The following is a 19,292-nucleotide window of genomic DNA, read 5'->3' as shown; positions in this document are numbered from 1 at the left end:
TTTTGTCAAGGCAGACAGAATCAGAGAACACTTTCTAACCCACAGATAAAAGTCAATAGGCCTGCGCCAGTGTTAGGTGGAACAGGGTTCCTATTGTCGAGGATCACAGTCAGATAATTCAAGATTCAAGGATGCCAGGAGTACTTGGCTATTGTCAACAGAGGAAGCAAATGTTATAAGAAGGAGAAAAGACGCGGACGAGCCTTGGATGAGGAGAAAAGGGGTTCACCCCCGTTCCTCGAAGTTGGACACAGTACCTTATTCTCGGATGAAGCTGGTGCCACGGCAGTTGTTCCTGGTAGTTTCCTGCAAACTCACAGTTCCTGGCTCTTCAGTCGTGGGGACAAGAAGTAGGACGTCTGGAGTGAGCTGCACTACCCAGGGATGAGGCCAGCAGCAGCGACGGTGAATATAAGGTGCACTCCTTTAAAAAGGGAGATGTTCTTCAGATGGCTATCTGGACCACTACAGCGGTGTGCAGTGATTTCGACCACGAAGAGGATCCTCTGGCTGTGGAAGGTGAGCTGGTTGACCCCACCAGGCTCAAGGGAAGAAGACTCCTGACTGGATCTTCTCTGGTCGTCGAAAGGAAGATAGCTCAGGACTGCAGCAGGGCTTTACCGGGACTTGGTAGTTGCAGTAGCCGTCTTCTTCTCCGCTTCTCTTCGGTTCCTTGTAGTTCCAGTGGCGACTCTGACTTCCAGTCCAAGAGTCCTGCCGTTTATGAGAAAATCCCCCATTCAAACAGCCTGGCTGTCAATCACGCAGCAGGGGGGTTGGCCGGCCCAGACAACCACCCCAGCCAATCATGGCAAAGTGCAACTTGGGTTTCCTAGGATACCTTGTGCAGGGGGTGATTACACCCCTCCCTTACATTCAGCCCACCTAGACACCCAGGCACCAAGAGGGGGGCTTCTCTGCAGAAACCCACCAATAGACGGTGAACAAAGAAGGCAAACCTGGTTTGCCGTGCAAAGTAAAAAAAGGACTTTAACAAAAAGAAATGGCGAATACACCCCACCGGAGCCAAAAGAAAGAGTATTTGGTCAAGCGGGTTTATGTTCGAGGCTAATATAATCACGTTTATATAGTATAATCGCAGTAGAAAAGGTAGGGTAGATGCCACTGCCACCAGCCAAGTCTAAATGTTAAAAGAGCAAAACAAAGCTCCAAGAGGCACAGACGAAAAGGGATAGGAATTAACTCTTTCCAATACTCCATGTAAAATGGGGTGTACTGGGTCTGCAGTTTTAAATGTGATTATGTAAAGTTAATGGCAACTTTACCTACTCCTGGGGGACGGTAGTCAGCCCCAGAAAATGGAGTCAGAGGGAAGTCTTAAAGACAACCCTGTGTTACTGCAATGAAGGTGCTGTGTAACACACACACAACTGGGGCTCATAGAGGGGTGTGCTCCATAGCCCAAAAACACACAAGCAGTAGGAATACACATGGCAAAACACTGGTAAGAGTGGGCAAAAGGCTCACACTCTTACCAAGTGGAAAAATAAACTCCAGAAATCCAGCAAAGCTGCTGGGGGACTCACTAGGTGAGGGAAATTAGCCATAGAATGAGAATTCTCACTACCAGTCCCCGCGTCTGAGGCATTTTTGCTGGCAGAAGCTGTGCCCAACACCATCTCACCACCGGAGCAGTCCAGCGACCCGGCACCGAGTGGTGGCGTTTAATGGGCAGCGCAGCTCAAGAGGTGTCCAGGTACGGAGTTCGGCTGGGGAGCCAGTAGATTGCGGGCACAGCAGTTGGTGCACGTTATGTTCAAAGAAGCGAGTGTGAGGCCCGGAAACCAACGCAGCTCGCACTTTCTTCTCTGAGTTGCACGTGTGTGCGCACTAGCAAGCGTAAGTGAATACATTGATTGTGCAATCTCACGTGCAATATTGAACATTCTTCATCAAATGGCAGGCTCCCTTCAGGCCTGCATTGAATTTCAGAAGAGGTTCAGAAACCGTCCTAGGAAGCTCAGACGCACTCCTCCAAGTCAGAACAAGACAGGACCCGCGCACTGTGTGTGTGTGCGCTCGGAGCAAGCAGCTGTGGAACGCACTCTAGTAAATCCTTTCTGGGCCTGTGGCGGAGATAAGACACACAGGGGCACTAGTCTGGCCATAGGGGCCTCCACGCAAACTTCACAACCAACACGGAATATCACAGCCAAGGGAGGGCCACATCGCACCTCCCAATGGCCCGATATCGAACTAAGATGTCAAAGGAGGAGGAACTGACGGTGCCTGTCACCCCGCCAGCAGTTCTACCTTCAATACTCCAGGAAAACTTAATCACGCAACTGCCTACCCATTTTGACGTATCGGAGACCAGCAGTTTGGGTCCTAGATGAAGATGTTGGATGAGAGACTTCGAGGTCTACATCAAAGCCATAAAACCCCTAGAAGAAGACAAAAATCACAGCCTATTGAGCCGGTCCATGGGCACCAATGTACGTGATATCGCGGATGAACTGCCGATTACCTCCACGGACACCTACACCAACCTCAAGACAGCTCTCACTTTCTACTTCACGCCCCACACCGACGTGGATTATGAATGGCACGTGTTCCACACGACTAAGCAACAAAAGGGTGAATCCATGGACTCCTATGTCATGTGTCTCCGCATTCGACTAAAACACTGCGATTTTCAACAATGATTTGAATGACGAGGCACCAAGGTCCCAGATCATCTCATGATGTGAGTGTCCTGATTTCAGAAGAGGCTGCTACAGAAACCGCGGTCCCTAGAAGAGATCCTATGCCTGGCACGGTCAGACGTGGCAATAGCACTTCAAATGGAGGGTCTGAGTGACATCAAGATCTTGCATGGGAAGGCAGAGAATGGCCACAAATTGGACACAATGCCACCCAACAAAGGTAATGGAGAACCATTCTGCTACAGGTGTGTATACAAGTTCCCTCACAAAGATATGCTCCCGGCTACAGGACAACAATGCACGGCCTGTGGGGGTGACAACCATTTCAAAGCTGTATGCTGCATGCAACGCAGCCAGGCATAAGGTAAAGGAAATGGCGGGAGACCAGCATAAGGATGGGATAGACGGATACAGAGTCCCCAAGGACATCAAACCAACCCTATGAGCCACTATGAGACACCTCGTCGACGGAGACAAGAGGGAAGAAGAAAAACCGCAAGAGGGCACCAGTGGAATGGAGGTCCAGTAAGACAATAAATTGCAGACCCAGGACGCCATCCAAAAGGTACGTTTGGTGCTTGGTTAAGCAGTCTCAAACAGGCAGCATATCCAGTGAATCATCTGAAGAAGACATGTGACGAAGAGAGAATCCTTGAAGAACCACGGAAGCAAGGCTACATCTATACACTCGGCAACCCGACGGCAAAGGAACAAAGCCCAATATTACTCCTACAAGTGAATAACATGGCGGCTGAATTCCTAGTGGACACAGGAGCCACAGTAAACTTCATAAGCGAAGAGGTTTATAACAACCTCCCACATGCCCCTTTTACCCATATGGCTTGAGAAGCCCCCTACCCTGCAAGGGGTATTTCATGCCACAATGCAGATATAAAACACAGACAAAAAGGCTACTCATGCATCTCCTGGAGGCCACCACAGAGAGTGGGTGTATTCTAAGTTTCAAAGCTGCCATAGACATGGGTCTCATACATGTACTCTATAGACTCATGGCCCACAAATACCTGGATCCATCCGCCAAGATAGAACTACTATTCCCAACCGTGTTCACAGGTCTGGGAAAACTAAAAGATTGACAAATTAGCCTACACATAAATCCACAAGTACCGCCAATAGCCCAATACTATCGAATCGCAGTGAACCTACAACGACAAGTTCAGGAGGAACTACACAGATTACTTGACGCAGACATCATAGAGCCTGCAGTAGGCCCTACTCCGTGGGTGTCACCAATATTTCCAGTGCCCAAGAAAGACTCACAAAATATCAGGATATGTGTGGACATGCGCCGGCCGAATGAAGCTATACTGAGGGAGCGGCATCGAGCCCCTCGGATCACCCACATGGTACATCTGCTAAATGGCGCCACTGTGTTTTCAAAACTGGACCTTAACAAAGGTTACCATCAACTGGAACGAAGTAAGGAGTCTAGATACATAACCACATTTGTCACACATCTAGGGCTGTATAGATACAAGCACCTCAGTTTTGGAGTCTCGTAGGCCGCAGAAATCTTTCAGGCAGAGATGCATAATGTCATAAAGCACATCCCCAATTACTTAAATTATAGTGATGACATCCTGGTATTTGGGCAAGGTCAAGAACAACACGATAACAATCTCACGAGAGTTTGCATGGCACTTGAAGAAGCCCACCTCACACTCAATAGAGAAAAATGTGAATTCAGAAAGCACACTCTTCAATTCATTTTGGACACTTATTCTTGGCGCAAGGCATGACCCCGGACATAGAGAAAGTGACCGTTATCACTGAGACAGACCCACCAACATACTTTTTCAAATCTACAATCCTTTTTGGGTCTCGCTAGTTATTGTACATGTTATATCCAGTCAGTGAACCCTTAAGAGCCTTGATGAAACAGCAAGCTACATTTCTGTGGACAAGCACATGCCAACAGGCATTTGAGACAATACGACAATGGATAGCCGATGCCAAAAACATGGCATACATCAACACGACAAGAGAGACAGAACTAATCATGGACGCTAACCCTGTTGGGTTGGGCACCATTCTGACACAGATTGATCCCAAAGACAGCGGGGCGTGTCACATCATCTCATACGCCAGCAGAAGCCTGTCAAGGACTGAACAAGCATACTCCCAAGCGGAAAAAGAAGGCCTAGCGTTGGTCTGGGCCTGTGAACATTTTCATCTTTTTCTCTATGGGAAACCTTTCACAGTGTCCACCAACCCGCAAGCCAACATGCCTCCTAGAATTGCATGGTGGGCTCTGAGACTGCAGGACTACAGTTTGCCTATCATCCATTGCCCAGGGAAAGATGACAACCCTGCTGACTTCCTGTCAAGATATCCACGTAAGAACCTCTTGCCCATACCCCCCAGATCAATATATACACTGCGAAATTTCTAGACACAGCACTAAAGAAAATCAACACCCCGGCATTAGTTCCAGACCCTATAAATCATGAACCGCCCAAACCATACTCTACTCCGTGACTTCTCTTCACATAAGTGGTGAATCAAAACTTCAAAGACAATAAGACACTTGTAAAAACCTTTTAAATGGTTAAAAAGCAAGAAATAAAAAAAATACAAAATAAAATACACTACATTGTGCATGAAGCCACTCCGAAAGGAATTGAAATCACACACCTTGCGCAGGCAACGGAAGATGACCAAGCCATGCATATTATATTCAGATGCATGGAGTCGAGTCAGTGGAAGCAGGCACAGTGCGCGGGTGAGAGCATCAATCCGGCATTCAACAAGACCTCAGCTGCTTGGTGGCAGTGAGGGAGGAGCTGGCTCGGTCAGAAGAAGGGCTTTTACTCAAAGGAACGAAAATAGTAATTCCAGGGACTCTACAAAGAAACATTCCAGAACTCGCATACGAAGGACACCGTGGGATTGTATCCACCAAAAGAATGCTACGGAAAAAGGTATGGTTTCCCCAGTTGGATATGCAGGTAGAAGCACTGCTCCGTCAAGGTCCCACATGCGCAGTGATCAACCCCAACATGCACCCTGAGCTGCTGTGCATGATCGACCTTCCAGAGGGCATGGGATGAGATGGCGGTGGACTTATTTGGACCCATGGAAGGGGAAGAATCCATATTGCGCTTGGTTCCCCGATCTACAAGTGGTGCCTTCCACCGCTGCCTGCCACACCATACCTGCGCTGGATAGGATGTTCGCTGCCTATGAGATACCAAGAATAGTAAAATCATTGTCCTCTCCCCTGTTCACGGGGAGAGGATTTCACGACATTCGCAGAGTACATGGGCTTCACCCACAGACGAGTCACGCCATTATGGCCACAGGCTAATGGGACAGTAGAGCGCTTTATTAGCAACATCAAGAGAAATGTGCAAATTCCACATCTGACGGGAGAGCCTGTGGAGAAGATTTGATATCGGCTGCTGCGTGACTATCGCAACACACCCCACAGCACCATGGGAAAAGCACCATCAGAAGTGATGTTTTGGCGGAACATGCGCACCAAAATCCCACATGTCATGATCCCGGAGGAAAATTATACAAGAGACCCTGAGATGAGGAAACAAGACCTGAATGCCAAGGAAACCATGAAAAAGCGAGCTGATGTGTCTAGGAGAGCTTGTGAGAATAATCTGGAGGTGGGGGACATCGTAATAGTGCGCCAGCCCCAGACTCTGAAACATACCACCGCCTTTGACAAATAACCACTGATGGTCATTCAGGTCAAAGGATCTGTCGTCACGGCTGAAGGGGATAGGAGATAAGTGACCTGAAATTCCTCATTCCTCGCACTTCAAGAGGATGCCTGGGATCATCATGACAAGATCTTCCACAGAAGACGCTGATCCGTAGGAATGGGATGCTCCCTACGAAGGAGCTTGGGGGAGACTCTAGCGAGGAGCAAGTCAGCTCACCTTCGATCGATAGTGATGGTTACCCGCAATTAAGTCTGATGGAGATGCCCCAGCGGGCGAGGAACCAACCTCAGAGACTTATAGAAGAGATGAACTGAGAAAATACATTTTGGTAAGAACGGAGGGTTTGTGATGTCGTATGAAGCCAGTACAGCTGTCACGTGGGAAGGCACAGCCCAGATCACGTGGGGAGGAGAAAGAGGAGGGCCAGTACAGAGGAGACCACGTTTGAACAAAGACATGTGGTGAACCCTCTCATGGTGTCTGATTCATTATTGACCTTGTGCCATAGGTTGGAGTGCATGGATGTACTGGAAGACATTAAAGAGAATATCAGCAACTCCAGTTCAGACTGTTTTAATTCACCATGGATATTAAATTGCAATTAAGAAGAAACTAGTTTTAGTGAATACAATGCACAGATACTTTACAAAACAAGGTATAGGTGAAAAAGATAAGGAAGTGAATATAAATGTACATAGTTTCCTAGTACAGGAGTTTTAAAGAAGGTGCAGTTGAATGTATATCTGAAACACTAATAGTTCAGGAGTTTTCAGAGTTTGGACAATTGGCTCCTCTCCTCCAGAGTTGCAGAGGAATACATATGTAATGTGTAATTTACCCAAGATAGAGCTGTTTATTTTGGAGAAGGGCATCCCATTCTCCGTCAAATATTTTAGAAAGTACGGGGAGGAATAACCACAAAAGGGATCACTAGTCAATATTTTGTGCCCAAGTTGTTTTGGACCTGGTTCAAATCCGTCCAATGATTTGAGCTGTGCGGTCCGGCTAAAATGGACCGTTTTTGTACAGGGGGAAAATGAATGGGGAGTAGGCCGAAACTCCATTTTTTGTTTTCTTAACAACTTTTCTTATTTTGCAAAGAATCTTCTGAAACTTTCCAGACGGTGGAGGGGGCCTGCCAAACCTTTGCTGTTGGTAAAATCTTTTGCACAAGTCAAGTTATTAGCAGTTCATTTGTTTGATTTCCTATGTAACTCCGTTTTACCTTAACTACGGATCGAAGTTCCACTGAACACTCAAGAAAAGGCCCACATGTGGATAAATGTATTTAATTCAGTTCATCTTTGAATGCAATCATGCTAGCTTGTCCTAGGGGAATGTCTTAAAACATATCACAGTAGATTAGGATGCAATATCCAACAGAAACAAAATGAAGAGCTGTCATGCAATCCTGAAATAATGTTTTTATTAAAACTGTGAACGAAGATGACATACGTGTGGTTTTCATATAATTTCGCAGCAAGTGCATGTTCTTCATTGATCCTTGCCTTCCATCTTTTTTCCTTCAGGGGATGAGTGCTGTGTTCTTCAACAAAGGGGAGAACTGCATCGCGGCGGGACGTCTCTTCATAGAGGAGGCCATTCATGATGAGTTTCTCCAGAAAGTGGTGGGTCCAATGCAATGGCCATCTTAGATCCACACCTTCCTGGGCATGAGCATTCAGGCAAGATGTGTCCGGGGTCAGAGAATGAGGATTTAGCGATGAGTTCCTTTATCTGAGTATCTTCCCTAGCAACCGCATGGCGCTTGTGGATAACTTAAGCAGCTACCCAACAGCAGGATTCATTATCACTTAATATGGGTCCATGTCAGAGTGAGCAAGACATTAATATGGTTACGCACCCATTTGCTCTTAATTGCACCCTTGGGGTATACTGGACAGTTGTGCTAATAATTCTGCAGCTGTATAGTATCATCTATCCATATTAGGGTATAATATGCTGGGATATAATAGTGTACAAGCCACAAGTATTGCCTACTATGTAAGCGCCCAAGTGCAATTCAGTTTACAGTGTGCACTATTTAAGTAGTGGTAATTCCTGTCATCATCATGTTCACAGTATCAGAGCCGTTTTGAGGATAGTGAATTATACATTACAGATGTTTACGATTTGAGGCTCCTGTAGATAAACGATTTTCCATAATCGCGCAATTTGCGTTGTGCGCCAAAGATGGGATTAGAACCACATTTTCGGGGCATTCATTCTTTGCTTTCATCTGTAAGCTGCTTTATAGCCAGTCCCAGCTTGAATGTTTAAACATGTTCCGTTGAATATATGTATACACATGCTAATGCCTAAACACCGGAACATGTTAAATTTACATTTGGTAGGTGGAAGAAGTGAAGAAGATGAAGATTGGGGATCCCTTGGACCGATCGACTGATCATGGGCCGCAGAACCACAAGGCGCATCTCGACAAGCTTGTTGAATATTGCCAGAATGGAATAAAGGAGGGGGCGACACTGGTCTACGGTGGAAAGCAAGTCCCTCGGCCAGGTAGGTGGGAGCTGTTGACAGATTATAATGTTTGCTTTTTTCATCTCTCCCAATGGTATGCCTTTATGGCTGAATGCCAGCTCTAGAAATAATGCAACTTTCTTTGCAGCTGGCACCATGTTGTAATTCAGGAGATGGAAAAACTCATTGAATGTCTCAGAAAACTTTGAAAGTGTATGGGAGTGAAATCACTACAAATGCTGTAATCTTAATCTACATGTAATATATGGAGTGTGGTGTTCTCCTTCAGAGAATTCCTACTTCTCAAAGTGGCCCCACATGGCTGAGGGAATATGATCACCATTTTTGTAGATATCAAGGGAAGGCAATAGCTCCATCTATGTTGATCCCTGTGGACTGTTTTGTAACCTCTGTGATTTAACCATTGCCTTTTGGTAGTGTTAGTAGTTTATTTTTTTTTACCGTCCTTGTTCATTAAGAGAGAACTTCCTTGAGCTTTGGATATAAGAATGTTTGAGGTCAACGGGCATAAAGTTACTATCTGTGCTTTTCATATGTCATGTGATGACATTCCCACAGTGCCTGTGTGATTCTAATGAAATTAAAGCGCTGGGCGAGAACATCCAGTAGCAGGTAATGGATATTTTTTAACTTAAAATACCGCCTAAACATGCGTACAACAAAAGAAGAATGGCAGGCAAGACATTAACAGGGTAATTCATAGAATTTCGCAGAAAAGTGTCGCAAGCGGCTGGCGCAGAGTGTCCGCGTGCGATTGACTGCGCCAGGCACGTGCGCTAAAACCGATTTCCGCGCACAGCGTATTCATGGATTTCAGGCTTCCAAACCAGCCGTGGCGCAGAGAATCGCAGCGACCCTGCAGCAGCGCCAGTAACGCCCCCAAGAACGCCCTCGCGCAAGGAAAAGCCATCAAAATCGCTAAATAATCGCAAAGGGCTGCGCTAACCCTGGACCAGTTCACCAGGCTGGCAAACAGCAAACGGCAAGCGGGGAACGTGTATTGCAGGGGTGCGCGGGAAGTTCCACACGCGACTGGCCCCGTGCAAGCAGGGTACGTGAATTTCAGGGGTGCGCGGGAAGTTCCACACGCGATTTCTGCAGGATACGTGCATTTCAGGGGTGCGCGGGAAGTTCCACACGCGAATGGGCCAGTGCGAGCAGGGTACGTGTATTCCATGGGTGCGCGGGAAGTTCCACACGCGATTTCATCAGGGTACGTGTATTACAGGGGTGCGCGGGAAGTTCCACACGCGATTGACCCAGTGCGAGCAGGGTACGTGTATTTCAGGGGTGCGCGGGAAGTTCCACACGCGATAGTCCCAGTGCGAGCAGGGTACGTGTATTTCAGGGGTGCGCGGGAAGTTCCACACGCGATTTCTGCAGGATACGTGCATTTCAGGGGTGCGCGGGAAGTTCCACACGCGAATGGGCCAGTGCGAGCAGGGTACGTGTATTCCATGGGTGCGCGGGAAGTTCCACACGCGATTTCAGCAGGGTACGTGTATTTCAGGGGTGCGCGGCAAGTTCCACACGCGATTTCTGCAGGATACGTGCATTTCAGGGGTGCGCGGGAAGTTCCACACGCGAATGGGCCAGTGCGAGCAGGGTACGTGTATTCCATGGGTGCGCGGGAAGTTCCACACGCGATTTCATCAGGGTACGTGTATTACAGGGGTGCGCGGGAAGTTCCACACGCGATTGACCCAGTGCGAGCAGGGTACGTGTATTTCAGGGGTGCGCGGGAAGTTCCACACGCGATAGTCCCAGTGCGAGCAGGGTACGTGTATTTCAGGGGTGCGCGGGAAGTTCCACACGCGATTGTCCCAGTGCGAGCAGGGTACGTGTATTTCAGGGGTGCGCGGGAAGTTGCACACGCGATACCAGCAGGGAATGTGTATTTCAGGGGTTCTGGGGAGTACTACACATGAATTGGCCGCGTGGGTCCTCCCAGGTGTACGCTCCACAACCTCCACGGCCCCTGCAGGCAGCCCACACCACGGGGGACTACCCTGCACCCCTGCTCATGTCCCGCAGGCAGCCCATCCACCATGGGCATGCCCCCCAGCCAACCCACATGTCACCTTGCACTACTGATCAACAATGCATGTCGCCCACCACTCCCACCCCCCAGCACTGTGGGGCACCTGCCAGCAGGCCCCCACCCATGTCTCCCACCACCCCCACCCCCCAGCCACCAAGGGCAGCCTCCACCAGGCCCCCACTCATGTCTCCCACCACCCCTACCCCCAGGCAGTGCAGGGGCATCCTCCACCAGGCCCCCACCCATGTCTCCCACCACCCCCACCCCCCAGGGGCAGCCTCCAGCAGGCCCCCACTCATGTCTCCCACCACCCCCACCCCCAGCAGTGCAGGGGCAGCCTCCACCAGGCCCCCACCCATGTCTCCCACCACCCCCACCCCCCTGCCACCATGGCCACCCTCCACCAGGCCCCCACCCATGTCTCCCCCCAGCCACCAGGGGCAGCCCCCACCAGGCCCCCACCCATGTCTCCCACCACCCCCACCCCCCAGCAGTGCAGGGGCAGCCTCCACCAGGCCCCCACTCATGTCTACCACCACCCCCCAGCAGTGCAGGGGCAGCCTCCACAAGGCCCCCACTCATGTCTACCACCACCCCCACCCCCCTGCCACCATGGGCAGCCTCCACCAGGCCCCCACTCATGTCTCCCACCACCCCCACCCCCCAGCAGTGCAGGGGCAGCCTCCACCAGGCCCCCACTCATGTCTCCCACCACCCCCACCCCCCAGCAGTGCAGGGGCAGCCTCCACCAGGCCCCAACTCATGTCTCACACCACCCCCACCCCCCAGCCACCAGGGGCAGCCCCCACCCATGTCTCCCACCACCCCCACCCCCCAGCCACCAGGGGCAGCCCCCACCCATGTCTCCCACCACCCCCACCCCCAGCAGTGCAGGGGCAGCCTCCACCAGGCCCCCACTCATGTCTACCACCACCCCCACCCCCCTGCCACCATGGGCAGCCTCCACCAGGCCCCCACTCATGTCTCCCACCACCCCCACCCCCCAGCAGTGCCGGGGCAGCCTCCACCAGGCCCCCACTCATGTCTCCCACCAACCCCACCCCCCAGCAGTGCAGGGACAGCCTCCACCAGGCCCCCACTCATGTCTCCCACCACCCCCACCCCCCAGCAGTGCAGGGGCAGCCTCCACCAGGCCCCAACTCATGTCTCCCACCACCCCCACCCCCCAGCCACCAGGGGCAGCCCCCACCAGGCCCCCACCCATGTCTCCCACCACCCCCACTCCCCAGCCACCAGGGGCAGCCCCCACCAGGCCCCCACCCATGTCTCCCACCACCCCCACCCCCCTGCCACCATGGGCAGCCTCCACCAGGCCCCCCCTCATGTCTCCCACCACCCCCACCCCCCAGCCACCAGGGGCAGCCCCCACCAGGCCCCCACCCATGTCTCCCACCACCCCCACCCCCCAGCAGTGCAGGGGCAGCCTCCACCAGGCCCCCACTCATGTCTACCACCACCCCCACCCCCCTGCCACCATGGGCAGCCTCCACCAGGCCCCCACTCATGTCTACCACCACCCCCACCCCCCTGCCACCATGGGCAGCCTCCACCAGGCCCCCACTCACGTCTACCACCACCCCCAACCCCCTGCCACCATGGGCAGCCTCCACCAGGCCCCCACTCATCTCTCCCACCACCCCCACCCCCCAGCCACCAGGGGCAGCCCCCACCAGGCTCCCACCCATGTCTCCCACCACCCCCACCCCCACCCCCCAGCAGTGCAGGGGCAGCCTCCACCAGGCCCCCACTCATGTCTCCCACCACCCCCACCCCCCAGCAGTGCAGGGGCAGCCTCCACCAGGCCCCCACTCATGTCTCCCACCACCCCCCAGCAGTGCAGGGGCAGCCTCCACCAGGCCCCCACTCATGTCTCCCACCACCCCCACCCCCCAGCAGTGCAGGGGCAGCCTCCACCAGGCCCCCACTCATGTCTCCCACCACCCCCACCCCCCAGCAGTGCAGGGGCAGCCTCCACCAGGCCCCAACTCATGTCTCCCACCACCCCCACCCCCAGCCACCAGGGGCAGCCCCCACCAGGCCCCCACCCATGTCTCCCACCACCCCCACCCCCCTGCCACCAGGGGCAGCCCCCACCAGGCCCCCACCCATGTCTCCCACCACCCCCACCCCCCAGCAGTGCAGGGGCAGCCTCCACCAGGCCTCCACTCATGTCTACCACCACCCCCACCCCCCTGCCACCATGGGCAGCCTCCACCAGGCCTCCACTCATGTCTACCACCACCCCCACCCCCCTGCCACCATGGGCAGCCTCCACCAGGCCCCCACTCATGTCTCCCACCACCCCCACCCCCCAGCCACCAGGGGCAGCCCCCACCAGGCCCCCACCCATGTCTAACACCACCCCCACCCCCCAGCAGTGCAGGGGCAGCCTCCACCAGGCCCCCACTCATGTCTCCCACCACCCCCACCCCCCAGCAGTGCAGGGGCAGCCTCCACCAGGCCCCCACTCATGTCTCCCACCACCCCCAACCCCCAGCAGTGCAGGGGCAGCCTCCACCAGGCCCCCACTCATGTCTCCCACCACCCCCACCCCCCAGCAGTGCAGGGGCAGCCTCCACCAAGCCCCAACTCATGTCTCCCACCACCCCCACCCCCCAGCCACCAGGGGCAGCCCCCACCATGCCCCCACCCATGTCTCCCACTACCCCCACCCCCCAGCCACCAGGGGCAGCCCCCACCAGGCCCCCACCCATGTCTCCCACCACCCCCACCCCCCAGCAGTGCAGGGGCAGCCTCCACCAGGCCTCCACTCATGTCTACCCCCACCCCCCAGCCACCAGGGGCAGCCCCCACCAGGCCCCCACCCATGTCTCCCACCACCCCCACCCCCAGCAGTGCAGGGGCAGCCTCCACCAGGCCCCCACACATGTCTACCACCACCCCCCTGCCACCATGGGCAGCCTCCACCAGGCCCCCACTCATGTCTACCACCACCCCCACCCCCCTGCCACCATGGGCAGCCACCACCAGGCCCCCACTCATGTCTCCCACACCCCCACCCCCCAGCCACCAGGGGCAGCCTCCACCAGGCCTCCACTCATGTCTACCACCACCCCCACCCCCCTGCCACCATGGGCAGCCTCCACCAGGCCTCCACTCATGTCTACCACCACCCCCACCCCCCTGCCACCATGGGCAGCCTCCACCAGGCCCCCACGCATGTCTCCCACCACCCCCACCCCCCAGCCACCAGGGGCAGCCCCCACCAGGCCCCCACCCATGTCTAACACCACCCCCACCCCCCAGCAGTGCAGGGGCAGCCTCCACCAGGCCCCCACTCATGTCTCCCACCACCCCCACCCCCCAGCAGTGCAGGGGCAGCCTCCACCAGGCCCCCACTCATGTCTCCCACCACCCCCAACCCCCAGCAGTGCAGGGGCAGCCTCCACCAGGCCCCCACTCATGTCTCCCACCACCCCCACCCCCCAGCAGTGCAGGGGCAGCCTCCACCAGGCCCCAACTCATGTCTCCCACCACCCCCACCCCCAGCCACCAGGGGCAGCCCCCACCAGGCCCCCACCCATGTCTCCCACCACCCCCACCCCCCTGCCACCAGGGGCAGCCCCCACCAGGCCCCCACCCATGTCTCCCACCACCCCCACCCCCCAGCAGTGCAGGGGCAGCCTCCACCAGGCCTCCACTCATGTCTACCACCACCCCCACCCCCCTGCCACCATGGACAGCCTCCACCAGGCCTCCACTCATGTCTACCACCACCCCCACCCCCCTGCCACCATGGGCAGCCTCCACCAGGCCCCCACTCATGTCTCCCACCACCCCCACCCCCCAGCCACCAGGGGCAGCCCCCACCAGGCCCCCACCCATGTCTAACACCACCCCCACCCCCCAGCAGTGCAGGGGCAGCCTCCACCAGGCCCCCACTCATGTCTCCCACCACCCCCACCCCCCAGCCACCAGGGGCAGCCTCCACCAGGCCCCCACTCATGTCTCCCACCACCCCCACCCCCCAGCAGTGCAGGGGCAGCCTCCACCAGGCCTCCACTCATGTCTACCCCCACCCCCCAGCCACCAGGGGCAGCCCCCACCAGGCCCCCACCCATGTCTCCCACCACCCCCACCCCCAGCAGTGCAGGGGCAGCCTCCACCAGGCCCCCACACATGTCTACCACCACCCCCCTGCCACCATGGGCAGCCTCCACCAGGCCCCCACTCATGTCTACCACCACCCCCACCCCCCTGCCACCATGGGCAGCCACCACCAGGCCCCCACTCATGTCTCCCACCACCCCCACCCCCCAGCCACCAGAGGCAGCCCCCACCAGGCCCCCACCCATGTCTCCCACCACCCCCACCCCCCAGCAGTGCAGGGGCAGCCTCCACCAGGCCCCCACTCATGTCTCCCACCACCCCCACCCCCCAGCAGTGCAGGGGCAGCCTCCACCAGGCCCCCACTCATGTCTCCCACCACCCCCACCCCCCAGCAGTGCAGGGGCAGCCTCCACCAGGCCCCAACTCATGTCTCCCACCACCCCCACCCCCCAGCCACCAGGGGCAGCCCCCACCATGCCCCCACCCATGTCTCCCCCCACCCCCCAGCCACCAGGGGCAGCCCCCACCAGGCCCCCACCCATGTCTCCCACCACCCCCACCCCCCAGCAGTGCAGGGGCAGCCTCCACCAGGCCTCCACTCATGTCTACCACCACCCCCACCCCCCAGCCACCAGGGGCAGCCCCCACCAGGCCCCCACCCATGTCTCCCACCACCCCCACCCCCCAGCAGTGCAGGGGCAGCCTCCACCAGGCCCCCACTCATGTCTACCACCACCCCCCTGCCACCATGGGCAGCCTCCACCAGGCCCCCACTCATGTCTACCACCAATCCCACCCCCCTGCCACCATGGGCAGCCTCCACCAGGCCCCCACTCATGTCTCCCACCACCCCCACCCCCCAGCCACCAGGGGCAGCCCCCACCAGGCCCCCACCCATGTCTCCCACCACCCCCACCCCCCAGCAGTGCAGGGGCAGCCTCCACCAGGCCCCCACTCATGTCTCCCACCACCCCCACCCCCAGCAGTGCAGGGGCAGCCCCCACCAGGCCCCCACCCATGTCTCCCACCACCCCCACCCCCCAGCAGTGCAGGGGCAGCCTCCACCAGGCCCCCACTCATGTCTACCACCACCCCCAGCCACCAGGGGCAGCCCCCACCAGGCCCCCACCCATGTCTCCCCCCACCCCCACCCCCCAGCAGTGCAGGGGCAGCCTCCACCAGGCCCCCACTCATGTCTACCACCACCCCCACCCCCCAGCAGTGCAGGGGCAGCCTCCACCAGGCCCCCACTCATGTCTACCACCACCCCCACCCCCCTGCCACCATGGGCAGCCTCCACCAGGCCCCCACTCATGTCTCCCACCACCCCCACCCCCCAGCAGTGCAGGGGCAGCCTCCACCAGGCCCCCACTCATGTCTCCCACCACCCCCGCCCCCCAGCAGTGCAGGGGCAGCCTCCACCAGGCCCCAACTCATGTCTCCCACCACCCCCACCCCCCAGCCACCAGGGGCAGCCCCCACCAGGCCCCCACCCGGCCCCCACCCATGTCTCCCACCACCCCCACCCCCCAGCCACCAGGGTCAGCCCCCACCAGGCCCCCACCCATGTCTCCCACCACCCCCACCCCCCAGCAGTGCAGGGGCAGCCTCCACCAGGCCCCCACTCATGTCTCCCACCACCCCCACCCCCCCAGCAGTGCCGGGGCAGCCTCCACCAGGCTCACACTCATGTCTCCCACCACCCCCATCCCCCAGCAGTGCAGGAGCAGCCTCCACCAGGCCCCCACTCATGTCTCCCACCACCCCCACCCCCCAGCAGTGCAGGGGCAGCCTCCACCAGGCCCCCACCCATGTCTCCCACCACCCCCACCCCCCTGCCACCATGGGCAGCCCCCACCAGGCCCCCACCCATGTCTCCCACCACCCCCACCCCCCAGCCACCAGGGGCAGCCCCCACCAGGTCCTCACAATCCCCAATCATGTGCGTAATGGTCAGCCTCCACAGCCAAAAAGCCCTACCAAGTAACCCATTCACCCACATGGAAATGGAAATCACATGTTACACCCCCAATGTTCATGAAGCTAATGAACCCATGTCCGTCACACACAATGGTTGCAATTGAATGGGAAAACACACAACATGACATGCATGAAACCAATGAGATGATACCACACAGTGAAGTATGGAAACAAAATTGCATTGAAAAAAATAAAGCCTGCTAAAGAAAGAAAACAAACTACAATGTGAATGAGAAAAAAAAAGCTGCATGTCCGTATAAAAACACACAACTGCAAATCCGAATCCAAAACAAATTTGGCCAAAGTCAAATGTAAAAAAATCTCCATGCAATAAAGAACTATGTAAAAAAACTACCAAGGGTCCATGAGCCCAACTGAACAAAGGAAACCTACTAAAAAACCTACCTAAAAGTCAACTATATACAAAAAGTGGAGCAGTGTCCGTCGACTCCAAATCATAATAGGAAAGAAAGGAAACCTAAAACTAAAGAACTATATACAAAGGCGGCGGGCAAGTCCAGCGGCTCACTCCGTGGTGTCCCGGGCCAGGGCATCATCGAACTCCTGTTCGATGTCCCGGAGGCGGTCCAGTTCCATGGCCCCGAGGGTCCGCAGGGACGACGCCGTGTCCTCCTCCAACCCCCTGCGGATTGCCTCGAGGCACTCGGCCCGCCTCAGGGCCCTCCGCATGGAGTTCTCCGCCCTGACCATTGTGAGCCGCGCCTCTTCCGCCCGCCGCCGCTCCGCACCTATGGCGTGGCCCAACCGCTGCCACACGGAAGACACTCTCTGTCCTGGGTCCCCCTGCCCTCCGGCCGATGCCTGCCCCTCCGATGTCGAAAGCCCCGAGCCTTCATGTCTCCCACCATGTTGCTGCTGCTGCTGCTCTGCCTCTGCCCGTGCACTGCCTCCTGCTGCCTGCACATCCTCCGCCGGCTGGGGTGCAGTTGTTGATGTGGCCACCCCTGCTGGACCTCCGACTCCCGACTGTGGCAGGGATGCCTCCTCCACCAGCCTGGCCGCACCGTCAGAGGCAGCTCCACAGGGCACCCAGGTGACTGATGGGTGGGAAGATGGCACAGAGGACGACTGGCGCGTAGGGGGTCCAGTTGAGGAGGGGGTCGGAGCAAGCCCCATCAGACGGAGGAATCCGGCCTGGGTGACCTGTCCCAGCAGGCTGACGTGGTCAACGAGCCATTCGAGATGACGTGCAGTCTCTCCATGAAAAGACTGCAGGTCACCTCGTATGGCCCGTTGACGCAACGCCACACCAGCCAGGACAGGCTCAACCCGGACCTGGATGGCCATGTCCGCAGGCAGAGGAAGGCCAGTTGACGTCAGCTCATCCCCTGCCTGAAAACGGGTCTGGACGTAGGCATCCCTGCTGGTGCAAGATGATGCAGGGACAGGATCGGGGACAGGATTGCACACAGGCACCTCCGTGGCCGCCTGTGCTGCCTCCTGTCCCTGGTCCTGCACTGCACCACTAGCACCAGTGGGATCCCCACCTCCAGACCCCGTCTCTGGTGCTTGCACGGCCCCCTCCTCCACCAAACCCCCCACCAACCTGGATGACTCCGTGCCATCTTCCCCTGTTGGGCCCTGTGGGGTCCCAGCTGCCCCTTCTGCTGCCGAGGAGTCCAACTGCAACCTCTGCCTCTTGGACCTCCTCCCGGCAGCTGCGGCCTGGGACGCGGCACCGGACTCCTCACTCCCCGACGAGATGACAACACGGGAGGGGAGCCGGGCCTTGCGTCTCCGGCTGGCGGTCGGATCCCCGCCGCTGTGCTCCACAGCACCTTCTCCGCCCTCTTCATCAGTTGACGCTGCAGACAGGGAGAAACAAAACACAGGCATCAGGGCACTGTACAATGGACACATACACGCATGACAGTTGCACATGAGTGGCATTGGCAAACCTCAGACATGTCATCACAATCCCCAACACACATGTCATTGCAACTCGCACACATGAGCCATACCACAGCCATATCGCAACTGCCACCACCATCCCTACACATACAACAGCATCAGCAGCCAAAGGGGAGCCAGACATCACATGCAACACAGGAAGTGCACCACACATGTACACACACCACCACACTTGCATGCATGTCTACACCTCTGCCAAGTGTCGCACTGTTCAGACGGGCATCCATGTCACATCTGCCAATCAGGCTTCCACATCCGCTGTCACATGCATCCATGTTGCATCACTGTTGCACCCTTGACAAATACACACACATGCACATGTACACAGTGCTCATACATGCAGCCGGAAACAACATACATTCCTGACATCACGGACATGTC

At 56.4% G+C, this 19,292-nt stretch overlaps 1 protein-coding gene across 4 annotated transcripts in view; it reads left to right on the top strand.

Annotated features, from left to right (window-relative positions):
* The window catches only part of ALDH1L1 (aldehyde dehydrogenase 1 family member L1), a 685,374-nt gene that overhangs the window by 588,937 nt on the left and 77,145 nt on the right, over window positions 1–19,292 (top strand). For all 4 annotated transcript variants that reach the window (XM_069643393.1, XM_069643394.1, XM_069643395.1 and 1 more), the window contains 2 exons: window positions 7,894–7,992; window positions 8,719–8,884. In XM_069643393.1, the coding sequence (XP_069499494.1) occupies window positions 7,894–7,992; window positions 8,719–8,884 (265 nt within the window). The remainder of the gene's footprint in view (window positions 1–7,893; window positions 7,993–8,718; window positions 8,885–19,292) is intronic.

Source organism: Ambystoma mexicanum, chromosome 2p (genome assembly GCF_040938575.1).
Source record: "Ambystoma mexicanum isolate Mex_15411 chromosome 2p, UKY_AmexF1_1, whole genome shotgun sequence".
Lineage (NCBI taxonomy): Eukaryota > Metazoa > Chordata > Amphibia > Caudata > Ambystomatidae > Ambystoma > Ambystoma mexicanum.
Note: the sequence above shows the minus strand (reverse complement) of the source record. Positions and strands in the feature narration are given on the sequence as shown.